This window comes from Aythya marila (assembly GCF_965140915.1).
Source record: "Aythya marila genome assembly, chromosome: 7".
NCBI lineage: Eukaryota > Metazoa > Chordata > Aves > Anseriformes > Anatidae > Aythya > Aythya marila.
Window position 1 is genome coordinate 9,252,871 of NC_139048.1, and position 16,561 is coordinate 9,269,431.

Here is a 16,561-nt window from a genome sequence, read left to right on the forward strand (position 1 = left end):
CAAAATAAAGTACAGTGAATCAAAGGACTTCAGTTGCGCTTTGGGCCTCTTTCGGTATTTAGATCTCGGTGAGAAAACATTAAATTAACAGAGCTTAATTTGTAGCCTTTTGTCAGATTAACAAGTGTTGACAAGAGTTACCGGGGGAGAGTCCCCAAGAAGTATTGTGGGTAACCAATAGACAATCACACCTCATTACAATAATTAAAAAATACAGCAACATGCAAAACAGCATCCTCATGAAAGACACACAACTTTTTCTGATTGAGGTTTGTCTGCGCTGGCTAGCTCTTTTCATCTGTCCTTCAAATTTATCATCTGAATGGGCAGGATGCGTTCTGGGGGGGTACAGTGCTAGGGACACCCTGGCCAGTTGAAGATTGATGGGTTGGGAAGTAGATGGTAAAGCACGAGTGGCAATGAAAGGGGAAATAAAAATCTGGGGTTACTTCTGCAAAAATGGCCCAGCTGCTCTCCTAGAGCAACAGTGAATGTGACGGTATCATCCCTCAACAAAAACCATTCAGAGAAGCTCCAAGAGTTGTGGTTAGACAAATAAGCCATGGGTGTTGGCTTGTTATAAGCCAGCGGTGATGACAGAGTCTTCCTGTGACAGAGGTGGCCATTATCACCTGCCTGATGAACTTGGCCACACGTGGCAACATTCGCGTGGGTTTGGCAGCCACAACATGAGGTTCAAGGAGGACAACCCTGTGTCTGCACACAATGATGAAAGGGTTTGAGACAACAATGTGCAATGAGGCACAGGCCAACAGCACTGAGGAATTTCTTCCTAAACTCTCACATCTTTGATGTTAGTGCCTTTTGGTATTCACTGAGTATATTTATTTTAAGTGACGAGGCTTTTGTTGTGCCAACTTGAGCTAAGTGGTTGCAACAGAGCTCCAAGCCTGAGCTGGCTGTACTGCAGTTAGGCCCTGCTAGCAAGAAAGAAGAAAAAAAGAAGCCAACATGCGTTCAGGGTGTCCTATATAAAAGGTAAATCACCACAAATGAGGAGAAATTTATCATTTCAGAGAGCAGCAACTCTGGGTTTTTGTTCTGCTCATGCTGTGCTCTTCTGTAGTAACTCAGCCTTCTGCAGGACATGATGGACGTGTCTTGCTTTCCGTGAGGGAGGGCCTCTACTCCACGCAAGTTGCATGACCATCCTGTGATGAAGGAGGGCTTGCAGAATGGCCAGAAGTGGGCTGCTGAGGCTGAGGTCCAAGCTCCAGCTCTCCTGAATCCTCTGCACCTCTTAAACACCCAGGCACGTGTGTTCTCAAACCCTTCACCTGCCCAAAAACTGAGTGCGTGTGAGGACTCCACCGCTCTGCCTCACTCTCCTGCAGGCGTGAATTTGGTTTCCTTAGGGAAGGCAAGCTATTTTAACACAGCTGACCAAACAACCTCAAGCAGGAACAAACTATTTCTATCTTTGGGAAAGTAATTTCTAAAGAAATCTGATCTCCCCCATATTGATGAGGCTAACTAGGTGAGAAAAATAAGGTAATGATCTTGATCTATAATGAACAGAATCATTGTATGCAGCAGCATGGAAGTATTTTATAATGTTTTAAATCAAATATACTGTACACAAGACCTAGGAAGTGTTCAAATGTGTCACAAAACCATTGCAGAGATGGTAACATAAGAAAAAAAAAAGAAAATAAGGACTCAGTTATCGGAGGGAACCTCATATCCAACAAGGTTCTGCAAGTGGAATATAAGGAGTTGGGAAAAAACAAACAAACTGCAAGAACAATAACTTTCCATAGCTTTTTTTTCTTAGCCAGTTTTAAAGTAAACTAATTCTTCTTTCTTGTTTGCAAGAAAATTCCATTCTTTAGATGCCAACTGTCCAACCCTGTCTCAACCAGGAATGCTGTTCACCAGTTGATGTAAAGCTTTACTTTTTCACAAAAAAAATGAAGGGGATTTTAAGGGGAAATCCAATGACATTTAAAGTTGTGCATTTTCACTGAGGATGGCTGTTAAGAAAACATTAAAGAAGTCCATTAGATCCACTGTGAGCTCCCAGAAAACCAAGTGTGAGGGCATATTGAAAACAAACAAATGTGGTGGAGTGTGAGAGCATTAACAAGAAAAGAACATTTCTGCATAATGATTTAAAAATTCATGCTTCACAAGCCATCAGCTGGTTGAGACAACATGCAAAGCCGTGCCCAACTGCCCATGTTTGTTTAAGACCACATGACCTGGTATAAGTTTTAATTAATTTGTATGAGATGAGTAAATTGATAATCACTCAATAGATTGGCAGTTGGCAAACAGACTTATCCAAATGCACACACACAGGCTCGCACACACAATTTTTAACATAAATGTTACACATCAAAAAAGAAAATGGAAAATAAAAAAATGGAACTCCTTACTGTGGTACTAACCATCCTAGCGGATGGGGGATTTGTCCTACAGTGCCCGGTGATAGTGGATAGTAAGGAGATATATCTGGAGGATGTGGAGGCCTTGGAATTCCTGCAGGAAAGGAACATAAAGCGGTGTTACTGTTGAGATATGGAAATAAATAAATATAAGGAAAAATCACATATGTTTCCACATCACTATCTGTTCTTTTTTATTACAATACTCATGACTTTGCTTTCAGTTTTTAAAGGTTGCTTTGCAGCCTTATAGATAGCCTCTTGGCATCTTGTTAGATGAGTTTCAACCAGAAAAATTGATGCAATTCTGTTTCAGTCACCTCTTCAATCAAAGATAATTATTTTGCTATTTTTTAAGTGAAGAATTTAGGCATCTTGGCTACCATTTTGGTATGATGCTGTGCTAGGTGTCATCTTCAATGATCAAAAGCAAAATGGACCCTGTATCAAGTTCATGATTATTTTATTCTCAAAGTCACCAAACGAGCATGGCCCTACCTATACTTTGCATACTCAATAGCATGGCACTATTCCAAAGTAATCTCCAAAACAAGCTATAAAGTCATTATAATTGCAAATGACGTTTGCTTTTCAGGGGCTTGGGAGACACATGGTTTGGATCCCTACCCTTTCTTGTAACCTAGGGGATGAGTAGAAATAAATAAATTGGGGACAGAACCTGGAAGTGCTTGCTAAAATGGGGGGAAAATGCTGAACGTGTGACAGGGAGGGCAGAGCGTCCACAGGTCCTCTCTGGAACTGGTGCAGCTCCAGGAAGGATAAATCGATTCCTGATGGAAGCCCAAATTTTATGCTCCTTACCTTGAAAGAGAGTAGGAATTACTCAGGGGAGTAAAGGCTACAGAACTGGGTCTTTCAAATACCAAGCCAGAGCACAATTATATAGCAGAAGCAAAATTAAAACAGAGAGTGTTAAAAGGAAGGGGTACTGTAGTCGTGGCTAAAAATTATTTTTTTTAAGTCACTCGGGAAGCTTTTAATCTCTAAATTAAATCTCCTTGTGTGACATTTTCACGCAGACATTGCTTTTTCTCCATTACAAAAACCAAACAGATTAACTGGGCTTTAACCATCCGGTGAGCTATTTGCACACTTGAAAGAATGTTCACAGAAGAAAAGTAAACAGTCTGCAGACGTTAATCATATGTTTTACGATAACCATTTAAATGCTATTCCCTGTACTACCATTATTTAAATGAGAGGTTGACTATGCCATTCACTCGCAATACCCAGGGATGGCGAGATGGATTCCTTTTAAGCCACGTGAAGGTAGCATTAAGGACAATTAAAAGGGGGCCCCCACTGAAGCGCATGGAGTGAAAAACAGCTAATGCACTGCCTGGTTCAAGGGCTGCAGCTTAAATAAATTACCGGCGTATGCTAGGGCCAACACAGAGCAATTCTTCTGACAAACTCTGGACATGGATTCAGTTTCAGATGTAGTCTCTAATTAACTAGCTGGCATTTAGATTAACAAAAACAAAACCACTGTCACTAGGAACTCAATGCAGCCTGACGAGAGAAGATTGACACTGTTTGACTTCTCTGGGCCCTCGGGTTAAACAGGGACTCTTAAAAAGTTAGAATAACATGTAAATTCTATTCTGTTACACCAAAAAATCTAGTCAGGGTTTTACACGTTGCTCTATATTCAAGAAGACTGCCCTTCAGGCTGAACTGAGAGTTGGGTAGACTTACATTGGGGAAAAGAGTTGCAAGTATATAGCTGCAGTTAAGTAGTTAGAGTGGATAAAAATTCAACATTATAGGAGAAAAATGGCTGAACTCCTGACACAGAAACAATGGGATTTGGGGAATTAAAAGAGATTCATTTTGAACCTGGTCATGACCCACCACCTTTAAAATTCCAGCTGCAATTTTGTAAGTGCAGATCACAGAACGTACATGTTTAACTCTCGGGGTTGTGCATGCAAACCAAGCTGTTAGCAGATCCACCTACGAGAAGGGCTATCACGCTCGCAAAGAAACACACCTGCGAACGACCCCACACATACAACTCTGGTGTCACTTTGCAGAAGCGTCATGAAAATTCACACAGTAGGTTTCCTTCTGAAGTCTAATTGGCTAAAATAAACTATTTTGGCCAGATTCTTGCATGCATTTGACATTTTACATGCTCCCCTTTGGTGCTCCAGTATGGGAAATCCTTCCTACTGCACTCCTTCCCCGTAACACGTAAAATGGAAAGATCCACACACTCTTAAAACCCCAAACTATTTCCCACCTACCTGTTTTTGGATCTACGTCGGCTGGTAAGTGTGGAGGAGGGTTTCCTGGTGTGAAGTGCTCATTGCTGTATGTGATAAGCGGCGTAAGAGGGTGTACATGGTGTGGGTGCTGCACAACTGGCACTTTGTTAGACTGTCGAGAGAAAAAGGTCGATGGCGTTAGAGGAGGGCTGCAAACTGCCCCCTGCAGCACAAGGTACAACGCATAGAAAACAGAGCACCCAGGACTTCCACATGAGCTTCACACTTTTCTAGATCCCTTCTTAGTGTCACCCTTGCAGTTTTCCCACCTGTTTGCTTAAAACCTGCTCACCACACACCCTGATCTTGAGTTTCTTTAATCTTGACCTGTTGTGCTCCTGTACAGAGCAACAGCAATTCTTTAAAATTTGTTCCTTTTTATTTTATTTTCTTGTGCTTCACCTTGAAGATGCAGGCAGATTCCTCAGCAAGGGGCTGACAAAGTCCCCCATTTAATTAGCAAGGGACCCAAATGCTCACTGACCTGTAGGTCTTTTCCTTTCCCCTTCCTGTCCTCACTTTCAGTTCTGCATTTACTGCTCATTGCAAATACTCCAGATAAAAAGCCTTTGTAGTGCTAGAGTATTCCCTTCATCAGCAAGCATTAAGCTGACAAGCGATCACCTGCATATTTTATATATATATATTTTAGAAGAGCTGATTAATTATCAATTCATCAGAGAGCGCTGATAAATGGAAACTGGATACTGATGAATTAGGCTCCTGAAATATTCAGCTATATAAATAATGGCAGAAACACAGATAAAGCTATTGAAATTAAAACTCTTGTGGGGGGAAGAATCAGGCAGATATCATGAGGTTTTTCTTGTCACATTCCTAGCTCTGGGGGGAAAAAGAAATCTTTTTCTTCACAACAATAAAAAAAAAAAAAGAGCAAGCGAGTGAATGAATGAAAGGAAAAGGCAGGCTGAACTGTAACTTACCCTCACAAGATCACAAAGAAAAAATTAAGCTGAAACAAGCGAACTGCTGGACCATTTACTGCGAGTAATCCAATTGCAAAAAACCCTATTCCCCATAGAGGATTTTCACTAAAATCCTACAACAGGGACATTTAACCAGATTAGGTACCAGCAAAGATAAAGAGGCTGGTATTAGATGATGAATGGATTAGAGTCAGGTTTCATTTTAGAATGTGTCTTCATTTCCTTTTATTACTTTAAGTAAGGAACAACTTGCATTAACATCAAGTCAAAGGAATCACATTAAAACAGAGCAGCGAGAGCAGGGCGGCCCCGACAGCGCCACTGCCGTCCAGGGGCTGCCGCTGCCGGGCCGCCGCGCGCCCCAGCACCCCAGCACTTCACTTCTCCTAAAAGCATTTCATTCTCAAATAACGGAGTTATTTCTGGGATTCAAGACTTGGGGAAGGATGAGGGAAAGCAGGGTGAGAAGGAAAAGGAGAGCTGGCCTTGCCTAAAGCAGCAAAGTCCCTGCGCCCTGCATTGGTCTGGATGCACACAGCTTTGGCTCTGGCTCTCCCAGCCTCCCCTAATCCCTGCCTTGCACCTCGCTGCTGGCACCCACATCCCTACGTGCCTCACCCACTTGATAACCTGCAAAGAAAGCGCCTGGATGAGAGAAGCAAGCAGAAAGGCAGTGCTCGTGCTTCCCACAACTTCTACTGTGTTTATTTTATTTGATTTTTTCCAGCCCTTACACGGATGCACCTCTGTAACAGGCATGTGCGTGAAGAGCTGTAGCACACTGTGCTGGCCAGGCTCTCGGTCAGCTCTTCTGCTAGGGGTACAACCACAGGCAACTTTTGGCCATGCAGACCCCTCATCATCATCAGAGAAGCTGTGGGGACTTCTTAGCCCCTGCATTGAAAAAGCTGAAGCCAATGCTCTGCCCCCAAATCTGCCTTCCTCCAAGTGAACCAACCTGAACAGGCCAAAAGTTGGGAAAGGTTTGGCAAGGGCCTCATGTAACAAATAGCATTACACACCAGGCTCCTACCCAACACCACACAGCGTTATTTACATGCCAAATGACCGGTTAAAAACCTGGTTCGCAGAGAACAACCATTCCCAACGAGAGGGATCTCTGCTGGGCCAGGGCTGTGCTCCTCAGTGACCCCCCCAGTGCGGCTGCTAGCTGCCAGGCCTCTGTGCTCCCTGCTTGCATCTGCACATCAGCGCAAACAAACCAAACAAAAAACCCCATCCAGATCCTGACAGGCATTACAACAGCACTGAGGTCTGTCTTCCACAGAGAGCTTGTTTTCACAGAAACTGGAACTGGTTAGTTAACAAAATAAGTAAGTGACAGAATAACATCAGAGGGTCAGACTTAAGCCGACAAACATGAAACAACACTTGAGGAGAGAGCAGGACTTACATGCTTACATAGACCATAGGCAGTTACATGGGAACTGTGGGAAACCACCTCCCACTGCTGTGATGCACCAAGGCCTCCTGCAAAATCCTGGCCAAACAGCCTGGGCGTCAAATTATTACATAGTTTACTTAGCACCTTTCACAGAAAAAATAAAAAGGGGGAAAAAAAAATCACCCACAGCCCAGAGTTTGAGCCTCAGTCTGCAAACTTTTCCCCAGGTAAGTCATTTTTATTGGGGTGACTGCCCTGAAGTCAGGTGATTCGTATAAAGGTATGGGACAAAAGGGTAGGATGCTTTTTTGCCGCTGACAGTGCTGGAGCAGAGGTGTGGGGAAAATGTATAGGGGGAAAATGGGAAAATACTATCTTAATGCTCAAAAATACACCCTCTGGGTTAGAGGACTGTGATCCACTGACCCTGAAAATCAGCCTGCATCTGTATCACTACCTCAGCTAGGGCTGTCTTCCATCTTGCAGCAGCTTACTACACACAGGGAAAAAGGACCTTGACTCCGCTCAGAATTGTGCACGCAATTTGCAAGCCAACCTAATCATGCATAATATGCTAAATAAGCTGCTCTTTAAAAGCAGCATTCCTGAAGTTAACTAAGCTTCCTTGGATGAGAAAAAGAAAGGACTAGCTGGGAAAGAGCAGGATTAATCCCGCATATGCATCTCTTTTGAAGTCAATGGGAGCTCTGCCTGAGTAACAAGTGTGGTCCTAACCCCATCCACTGGCAGAGAAAGGTAAACTGGAGAAGCTGTCAATAGGAGACACCTATTAGGTGACCTTAGCCGTCCCCCTGCAAAAGGCCCTTCTCCCATATGCGTTTTTGAGCACTTCAGCACGGGCAGTTTTAAGCTAAAAGCCGTGGCGAGAAGCAGGAATTTCTCTGGCAACTCGGAGCAGTCCATTTATGGCTGTGTCAGGCACGGAGAGCCGAGCGGCATGGGCACACGCAGATTAGCATCAGTGCATGGGCGAGAGCGAGAGGGGATTTCTGGAGAGAAATCCCAGCGTCTCCCAAGTACCAAGCCATCTGCCGGTAAATCACTCCTCCCCACTGAAAGCTGGGGTCTCGTACGCCGGGTTAGAGGGCACGGCAAAGAATTGCAAAAAAACAAGAGAAGTTCGCTTTTCTTGATAACCCCTGCCTGAAGCAAACCAGAGGAAATTGTCCCCATAGGGACTCAACTACTAAATCTCTCTATATGAATTTGAAATGCTTCTGGGAGTGCTTAAACACAGATGATTTTAAACAATAATGGAGCTCTGGAATGAGGGGGGGAAAAAAAAAGTAATAAATTTTGGACTGGTGTATGCTTGAGAGGGATACTGAGATCCATTTAGCCTGAGTTTTAATAGGTGCTTCCAGGAGAAAAAAAATAATCTGAACTTCAGATTTACACCGTGGGAGGTTGTGTGCATAAATTGCTGTGTATTAGTCTTTGTTGCATGGTAAGGACATTTCATTAACAGGATGAAAGATGCTTCTATGCGTACACAGGCCAATTTAATACACCCCACTGATGAATACTCCCCATTTATTGAAGAAGTTAATACATGCTGTATAAATCAATAGTTCCTAAGTCTCTGAAAGCAACACAAGACTTGCACGAGATGAAACATTGTATTGTTGAGCGCACAAAGAGAAACCAACCTTTAAATAGGAAGAGTTTGTTACTGCAGTTTTTGTTTGCAAATTCAGAGCTTGTTTGGCTTCAGTCATGAAAACATGGCATTAATTGGAGACAGGACCGTGCCAAGGAAGCCAGAGGATCTGTGCTTGCCGGGGTACGGCAGTGTCAGTAACATCTGTGAAAACCACCCAGGCTCCACGCGAACCATCACGCCGCAGCAGCGGTGAATTGGCCAAACCCTACAGAGCTGCCTCCCGTCCCCATCCCAGCACTCCTGATGTGGCAGTGGGGGACCCATCCCTGCCTTGGTGACCTCCTGAGTGCTCCCGAAGCCTGGCGCCCCGCTCGGTGGGCAGGGGTGGGCGGCCGCCCGCTGAGCACCCCCCGCGAGCAGGAGCGTGGCAAGGGGGAGATTGATGAGGCACTGGTACCCCGGGCCCCCTCCCCTTCCTCGCCGCACAGGAACGGGGGCTTGCCATTCACCTTAAAACCTATTAATCACCAGGCACCGAAAACAAATGGAGCTAGAGCTCCGCCTGCCTTTTTTGCCACGTCCTCCTCTTCCCCGTTCCCCCCTTGCTTTCCCTTTCTGCCGGAGAAAGATGGGTCCTGAAAGTGCCTTTATGAGCCTCATACAATAAAACAAAAGCAGCACAGAAGGGGGTTTGTCAGCCTTTCCCCCTCCTCCGGGGTGGATGGAGAAGGTCGGCAGTGGTTGTGAATTAGCGGGCCCTCCTGGAGTTGCTCCCTGGGCTAAGCAAAGGGTACCATTCAATACCAGTTTATGTTAAAAATAGGTTTGTAACTTGTCTCCCTGTATTTCCCAGATGGTGCTACTGCACTTGTGCTGACTCTGGCCATGGAAATGTTAACAGATGTTCCTGAGCTCCTCTGCAGCTCCAAAGATGCTTACAAGAGATTTTTTTCCTACAGGTTGATCTCTCCTTGGGTCTGCCCAGGAGCGAACTCCCCTCCCTCTGCAAAAATATCAGAAACCTCAGTTGCAACAAGAGGCACCTCCCAAAATATCATTGCAAATATTGGAATATTCTTCGATTTCCTGCAAGGGTGACCAACACCCAAGGCCAGGCACCCAGCAGTGAGCACCACTGCGGCCGGGGGATCACCCACATCAGCTGCAGCACCCCAAACTGCAGCAGGGACCTGCAGGCCAAAGGGGTTCCCTGTAACCATTCAGGGTCACTGAAACACTGAAACCAAGCAAAGCCACCAGCTGGGTGTCACTCCATCCTCGTCCCTTCCCAGGCACCGAGATGTGATGCCAGTGATGAAACCCTTCCTGAAGGAGAAAAGATTTAATTCTGCCCTGCTCCATTTAGCCAGCGGGACTGCAGGTTTTTTTTGTTTTTTTTTTTTTTTTTAAGGATGTTTTCACACCTGACTAAGCATTTTCTCCTGAAAACTACTTCCCCTTGCTCCATTATGGCCGATACAGTGGCCTGAGCCCTTTCACAGTTTAATGTAGCTGATTTCTGCCTAAGGTCCTGCCCTAAGCTAACTGCCTATTGTAACAGGAGACAAGGCCTCCATTGATAGCCCCAGCTCTCCCTGCTAAAAAAGGCTCATTTTCTTCTTTCACACAAATGATGACAGGAGCACTGACAACCATGTGCTGGGACAATACCCCCCCTAGACAGAGCCTGACAAAAACCACCCCCTTCAGAAAAAAAAAAGCAGAAGGGGGCACACAGGGGCAGCAGCGCTCCGCCGGCCAGAGCCTACCTGCTCCCACCAGAGCCGCCAGCCTTCCCCAGATCTGCTCTCCTAGCAAGCTCAACGACAACCCCAGCTTCCTGGCTGTCAATGTCCAGAAGGTCTTTTCAGGAGAGCGGGGTTTTCTTTTTCCTCCCGCTCCTCCTAAGTGCCCCCTGCGTCTTGCAGCACGGAGCCACCGCGCCTGACATTTCCCGCATCCTTCCTAGGTGGCAGCGGGTGCTCGGAGGGGAAAGGAGGGGGAAAGGGGGGGAAGCGAGCCTTTAAGATGTTCAGGAAATTTCCACTTAATTTCGCCAAAAGGCAATTATGTGAAATGATCTGGTGACAATTAGCATATGCCAAATCCTCTAGCGTACAAGGGAAAGAACAGGGCTTTAGCTACCTAATTACTGCCTGGTAGTTCCCGCGCAGGAGAATTGAAACATTAGGAGGAAAACATTGTTATTAAGTGTGCTCACACTTTGCTTTCAAAGCTGTTGTAGGCTGTAATCTTGCTGCTACAGTATTTTTATTTATTTTTCTTTTCTTAAGAGAAGTGAAAAAAATGAACCTCAGGGCTTTGAATGCAAGGGGAGCGCTGTGCTCTCGGAGCACGCGGTGTTTCTGAATGTCAGGTCGGCCCCGCACAAGCACCTGTTTTAGACACAGCTGTACATTTGGAGATCCCTCCACATCACTTTTAATTACATTTATGCCAGATTTTGCCTCCCTCATTCTCCTCCTGCCTTATTGCTGAAGAGAAAGCTCCCTGCTGCATCTGTCCTGGCCAATCTTTGCACGCCCGTTTGCACACTGGCGTCACCCCAGCCAGCACCCCACTCATGTGGCTACCACTCCCGGTCACTCAGGACTACCCCCAATTTGATCAACAGGTGAATTTTCCTGCAAGAGGACAGGGTAGAGCCTGGACTGGAAGTTTCAGGCCCCGGGGTGCACGGAGTGAGCTCTTCTATTACAATAGGAGCAGCGCTGCTTCCTTCCCAACCTGACAAACGCTCCGTGCTTTCTTCGCATGCTTTAGTTAATTACAGACAGGTATTATCTCCTTTATAACAGGCAAGCCTTCGTTCACATATAATGAGGTACGGAGCTGAGAGATGGCATACTTTGGATTAAACCCGAAAACGCTCTTTTCCTGAAGCAGCACCAGCAAAATGTGTCATGTAAACAGAACCGCTGTGTGAGGAGACTGATGAAAACCTGAACAGCTCTTCAGGAGATGGTCCTGAGCAGAGAGGGGGGTGGAGAGGGGAGAAATACAGAGCAATAGAGCATGCAGAAAAATTCAGAGAAGATGGGGAGAAGGTAGAAGTGAATTTAAGCAAAAGGCTGACTGCATAATTGCCCTCATAGACCTTATTTCTACGTGCTTTATATGAACACCTCTTAATGCAATTTTACTTATTACCTAGCATTCTGTAAAATGCCACATAACCAGCCTGACTTCTTGCATATAAATCACATATTTCAGCACCAGACAGATACACACTGTCGGAGAAAAGGCTCCACTGATTTTATGAGGGTATCTGTGACTTCTGTCTACAGTACGAACTTGAATGCGAGGCTGTTAACAAACTGCAAGAAATGAAGAAAAATTAACATGCATGCCTATACCCACCGGTACTTGGCTATTTCAGTAATAACAGCGTTATTAAAAAACTAACATGCAGACACATGCCTCCAGATCCAATGCCAAGTTCTCAGAGCAGCTTTTAAAAATACAGCATTCACGAATTGTAGCGGACTGTGCTCAATACCAATACACGATGTTTGGAGTAAACGCATATGAAATAACAAATAGCAAAGCTCCACAAATGTTTTCATTTTTAAACGTGCTAAAAACGCTACGCATCAGCCACAGAACAATTGAGCGATGAAACCAGTAAGTCCAGATCAATTATTTCTTGAACAAATTGAACAAAGTTTCCCCCAAACCGTGATGCTGAATGCACACCAGAATTGAAACACCTCGCAAAGGCTTCAGAGGAGAAGAAACACACACGTTTACCCAGCGCTATCGGGCCTTTTGCCCTAGGTCCCAACAAAAAGAATTCCTGCAAAGGCAGAGAAACGCTTACAAGATCCCAGCACTGGCCGTGTAAAACCTGCGTACGCAACAGCATGCAGTGAAAGAAGAAACATCTACATTACTGTCAGTTTAGATTTTCGCTACTGCTGTTACAAATCTCTGCAGAATTTTTATCACCTCTACGTTTTATACAAGCAAAGGCAAATAAATCAAGTGAGCTGTTCAGGCAAAGGCATCACAGAGAACCGAAGCCCCAGAAATCCTCCTGGCTCGAGTGACTCCACGAGCATGCTTGGCAGAGTTAGAAAAGACAACAGCAGAAAACTCAAGACTCCCGCAAAACCTCCGGTTCAAATGAGATGCTTTCTCAAGTTCTTAAATACATTCCTGGTTTTCTGTGTATAATTACGGGCAATGTACAGAACTGGCTGACTGGCAGGTTTAGTTCCTGTAATACACGGCAATACGAGAAAAAAAGTCTCGTGGACTTCTGATAACAAACACAGAGACACTGTGTCAAAACACACACTATCTCATATTTATCAAAATTCGGTACTATTTTTCATCTTCCTTTATCCCTGAGTGAAATCATTTTTATGTAGTGTCCCTAAAATTTTAATCTTTCCCATTCCAGCTGCGCTTTCTGAGGAATTCAGAAAATTTAACGGAGTGTCAACCAAACACAGGATCAAAAGCACTCAATTAAAAATTACTACACACAATTTTCAATAATTACCCCAGAAGAAAAAAAATATCTCGTTTTGTGTATGACAGGAGTTAAACCACCTCATTTCCAAAACCCCTTAGCTGCAACATCTGTGCCCTGCTACAAACCAACTTTTTCTCCTAAAAAAAGCATTTTTACCTTCATGGTTTCAGAGTTAAGGAAATATCGTACTGAACTGCAGAAAGCTTTGAAGTGGCCCCCTCCGCCCCAAAGGAGAAAAAGCACAGAAAGATAGTGATGTCATATTCATTGGGTGAATGTATTACCGTGTACAGAATACACAGATAATACACGCGCTCACACTTCTCCCTCGCTGTTAACCATTGTTCAACATCTATAAATCAGAACCCGAAACCTGCCGTATATGAGACTCTGAAAACTCCCCCCCCAACACCCTCCACACACCCCCTGATCCCACCCTGCGAGCACAAGAGAATTTCTTCCCCCCTTTCCAAAAACCCGAGCCAAAAAAAAAAAAAAAATCGGGCGGAGGAAGGCAAAAGAGGAGGAGTGCAACAACTCTGCCCTGCTGCACCATTGTGCCGAGACAAAACCCCGCTCCGCCGCCTGCTTCTCGCGCCCGCTGGAAAAATTAAAGTGCCATCGAAAAGTCATGCTTCCCCCTGCTAAAAAAGATGATTACCATAAAATAAATAAATAAAAACAACATGGCTAACAAAGGTCGCAGCTAGAGATGCTTGCTTGATTTCCCCCCTCCTTTTTTTTTTTTTTTTTTTTTTTTATTCCGCACACGAGGAAAGGGAGAGAGAGGGAGAGGGGGGGAGAGAGGGAGCTAGGGAGAAGTCACATAAGAAGTTCAATGGTCAAGACGGAAAGCGCGCACGCAGCAAGTGCTACTCACCCAGCAATTCAAATTGAGATGCCAGCAGCCGAACTGCTGGAAGAGAGAGAACCCAGAGGCAAGCGCTCCTCCTTTACCACTCAAATCTTCCATTCCCACTAAAATTGCATCCCTCGGGTACATAACAGCTTTGTCTTTCCTTCTCTTAACCTCAAAAACTTTTTTTCTTTACTGTCTAGATGCCAATTGTACTGGCTTTGTATTATTTTCCTTGCAGCTTTTCTCTCTCTCTTTTTCGTTCTCCGCTTCCCCCCCCCCCCCCCCCCCCTTTACTTAAAGTACTGGAAAAGCTGTCTTAAAAGATCAAGATGTCTCCAGTTTTTTGGCCTGGTGTTTTCTGAATGCTCAAAACCCACTGTCATGTTGGCCGTGAGAAGTGTCTTATTTCTAAATTGTCTGCTGCAGTTATCAAAATTTAGAGAAGCCTCCTCTCTTTGCCGGTATATCACTTCACCATCCTTCCAGGGAGCGGGGAAAAGACTTTCCCCCCCCCTCCTCACGCAGGTATGTCTGCTCAGAAGAGCAAAAAAGCAGTTACCTTGGAAATCAGTGACAATGCTACCGCAACCCAGGTTGCACAGGTAGTACTGAGAGCCGCGAGAAGCGCCGGCCGGCCGGGAGGGAGCATGATCAGTTAAGTGTAGCGAGCAGTCACTTTATCTGCAAGACTGTCAAATCCCTCAAAACAAATTTCTTAAGGGGAGAGCTGCGAGGAAAGTACATTTTCTCAGCATCGTAACGCGGAGGTGACACTTGGCAGACCTTTACCGTCACCTCTGCTCTCTCCCCCTGCCGCCCTTTTCCCTTTAGTACTATTTAATAATTCTGTAAACCGCTGACCCCGCTGCCAGGGGAGCTCTGAGACCGCTCCCTTGATGGGATAGAGGCTGACGGATTTTCCCTCCTGGGGGAGAAGCAGCAGGGCTGCCTGGTGAGCATGGCCGAGCCGAGATAGGGCTCAGCATCCCGCCGTGCCTGCAGGTAGCACGGCCATCCCCTCTCCTGCTCCCCTCTCGCCGTAAAGTTGCGATGCCGTCGCCCCACGAGGCGGGCGATGAGGTGAGGGGACTTAGTGGGACGCCCGCCATGTGGGACGGGTGTCGTGGCGAGGAGGTGCGAGGGGCCCGATGCCCGTGCCCACCTGGGGACATCACCCCCCCGGCACCCACAGAGCCCGAGGAGGCAAAATTCAAGCTCGGGGAGACCTCGAGCGGCTCCAGGTCCGCTTTGGGGACGCGTGGCTTTGAGCAGAGGTCTGGACAGCTGGGCGGTGGGCGCAAAGTGGGCACCAGCACCTCTGGGAAAAGCCCTGGGGAAGGTGAGGGGCGCGGGGGGAGCCCGGCGTGCGGCGCCCCCGCTTCTCCTTGCCCCGGCACGGCTCCGGCCTTGGCATGCGCCGTGTCAGGCGGCAATCTTTAAGGCCCTTAATACCAAAACAAAAAGCCCGGCGATTTCCCTTTACACGGCGGCGACAAAAGCGACGAGGCTGCGGGTTTGACAAGTAAAAAGCCCCACCGACGCGGCGGCTAATTGCCTCCCCTCCCTCCATTCACGGCTGCCACCACGCTCCGGCGGCGGCCGCCTTTTGGCACGCGTGAGGGCCCGCTGCCACCCAGGGACGGGACGGGACAGAGGGGACGGGATGGGACAGGACGGGATGGGATGGGACAGTCGGGACGGGACGGGATGAGATGGGATAGGGCAGACGGGATGGGATGCGATGGGATGGGATGGATGGGACCTGGGTCCCCTCGCTGCCTCCTCCCCCAAGCCGTCTCCACCGCAGGAGGGGGCTTCCCCCGGCGGCCCCAAAAGCGAGGAGGGGGCATTTAGGGTGCCGGGGGATGTCGGGCAGGCTCCGGCCGCCCCCGCCGTCCTTACCGTGCCGCCGCAGTCCCAGAGGGGGGGCAGAGGCCAGGCGGGGCCGCAGCTCACGTCCCACATGGCCGCAGCCGGAGCCCCGGCCGCTAAAACAAAGTTTGCTATTTACGGGATGAGAGGGCAAGCGCATCTCTCGGCGTTTGCGGAAAAGTTTTCTTTAAAAAAAAAAAAGAATAAAAAAATAAAAGCACGCGTAGCCCCATGCACGGAGTGGGGAAGAGGTAGGGGAAACTGCTCTGCTAGTTTAACCTCGGGGGGGCGGGAGGGGGGGAGCAAAGCACCCCCCCAAAGCCTTCTTGAGGGGGGGAGGGTGGGATGTAGGCTGGGTAGGATTTGCCGCTTTTCCAAATGCAACCCCGGCGGCCAAGTTCGTCCCGAGCCCGCAGCGCGCTCCGCGGGGCAACCCCCGGGGGGCTCGGGGATGGAGAGGTGGGGGGGGGGGGGGACGGCGACGACGGGGACGGGAAAAGGGGACAGAAGGACACACGGACACGGCCGGCCGGGCCCGCCGAGCAGCATGGGGGAGGGCAGCGCTTACCATGGGCGAGGGCGTTAATCGGGGGGCGTCCCGCCGCCCGCTGCCCGCATGCTGCTGCCGCCGCCGGTGCCGCCGCCCGCTGCCAG

The 16,561-nt window shown here is 47.2% G+C and overlaps 1 protein-coding gene across 14 annotated transcripts in view; it reads right to left on the reverse strand.

The window, feature by feature from the left end:
* TCF7L2 (transcription factor 7 like 2) overlaps positions 1-16,561 on the reverse strand; it is a 177,474-nt gene that overhangs the window by 23,185 nt on the left and 137,728 nt on the right. For 12 of the 14 annotated variants that reach the window (XM_082764419.1, XM_082764418.1, XM_082764417.1 and 9 more), the window contains 2 exons: positions 4,679-4,811; positions 2,400-2,502 (listed from right to left, as the gene is read on the reverse strand). In XM_082764419.1, coding sequence (XP_082620545.1) covers positions 2,400-2,502; positions 4,679-4,811 — 236 coding nt within the window. The remainder of the gene's footprint in view (positions 1-2,399; positions 2,503-4,678; positions 4,812-16,561) is intronic. The other 2 variants (XM_082764415.1, XM_082764410.1) reach the window with 1 other exon arrangement.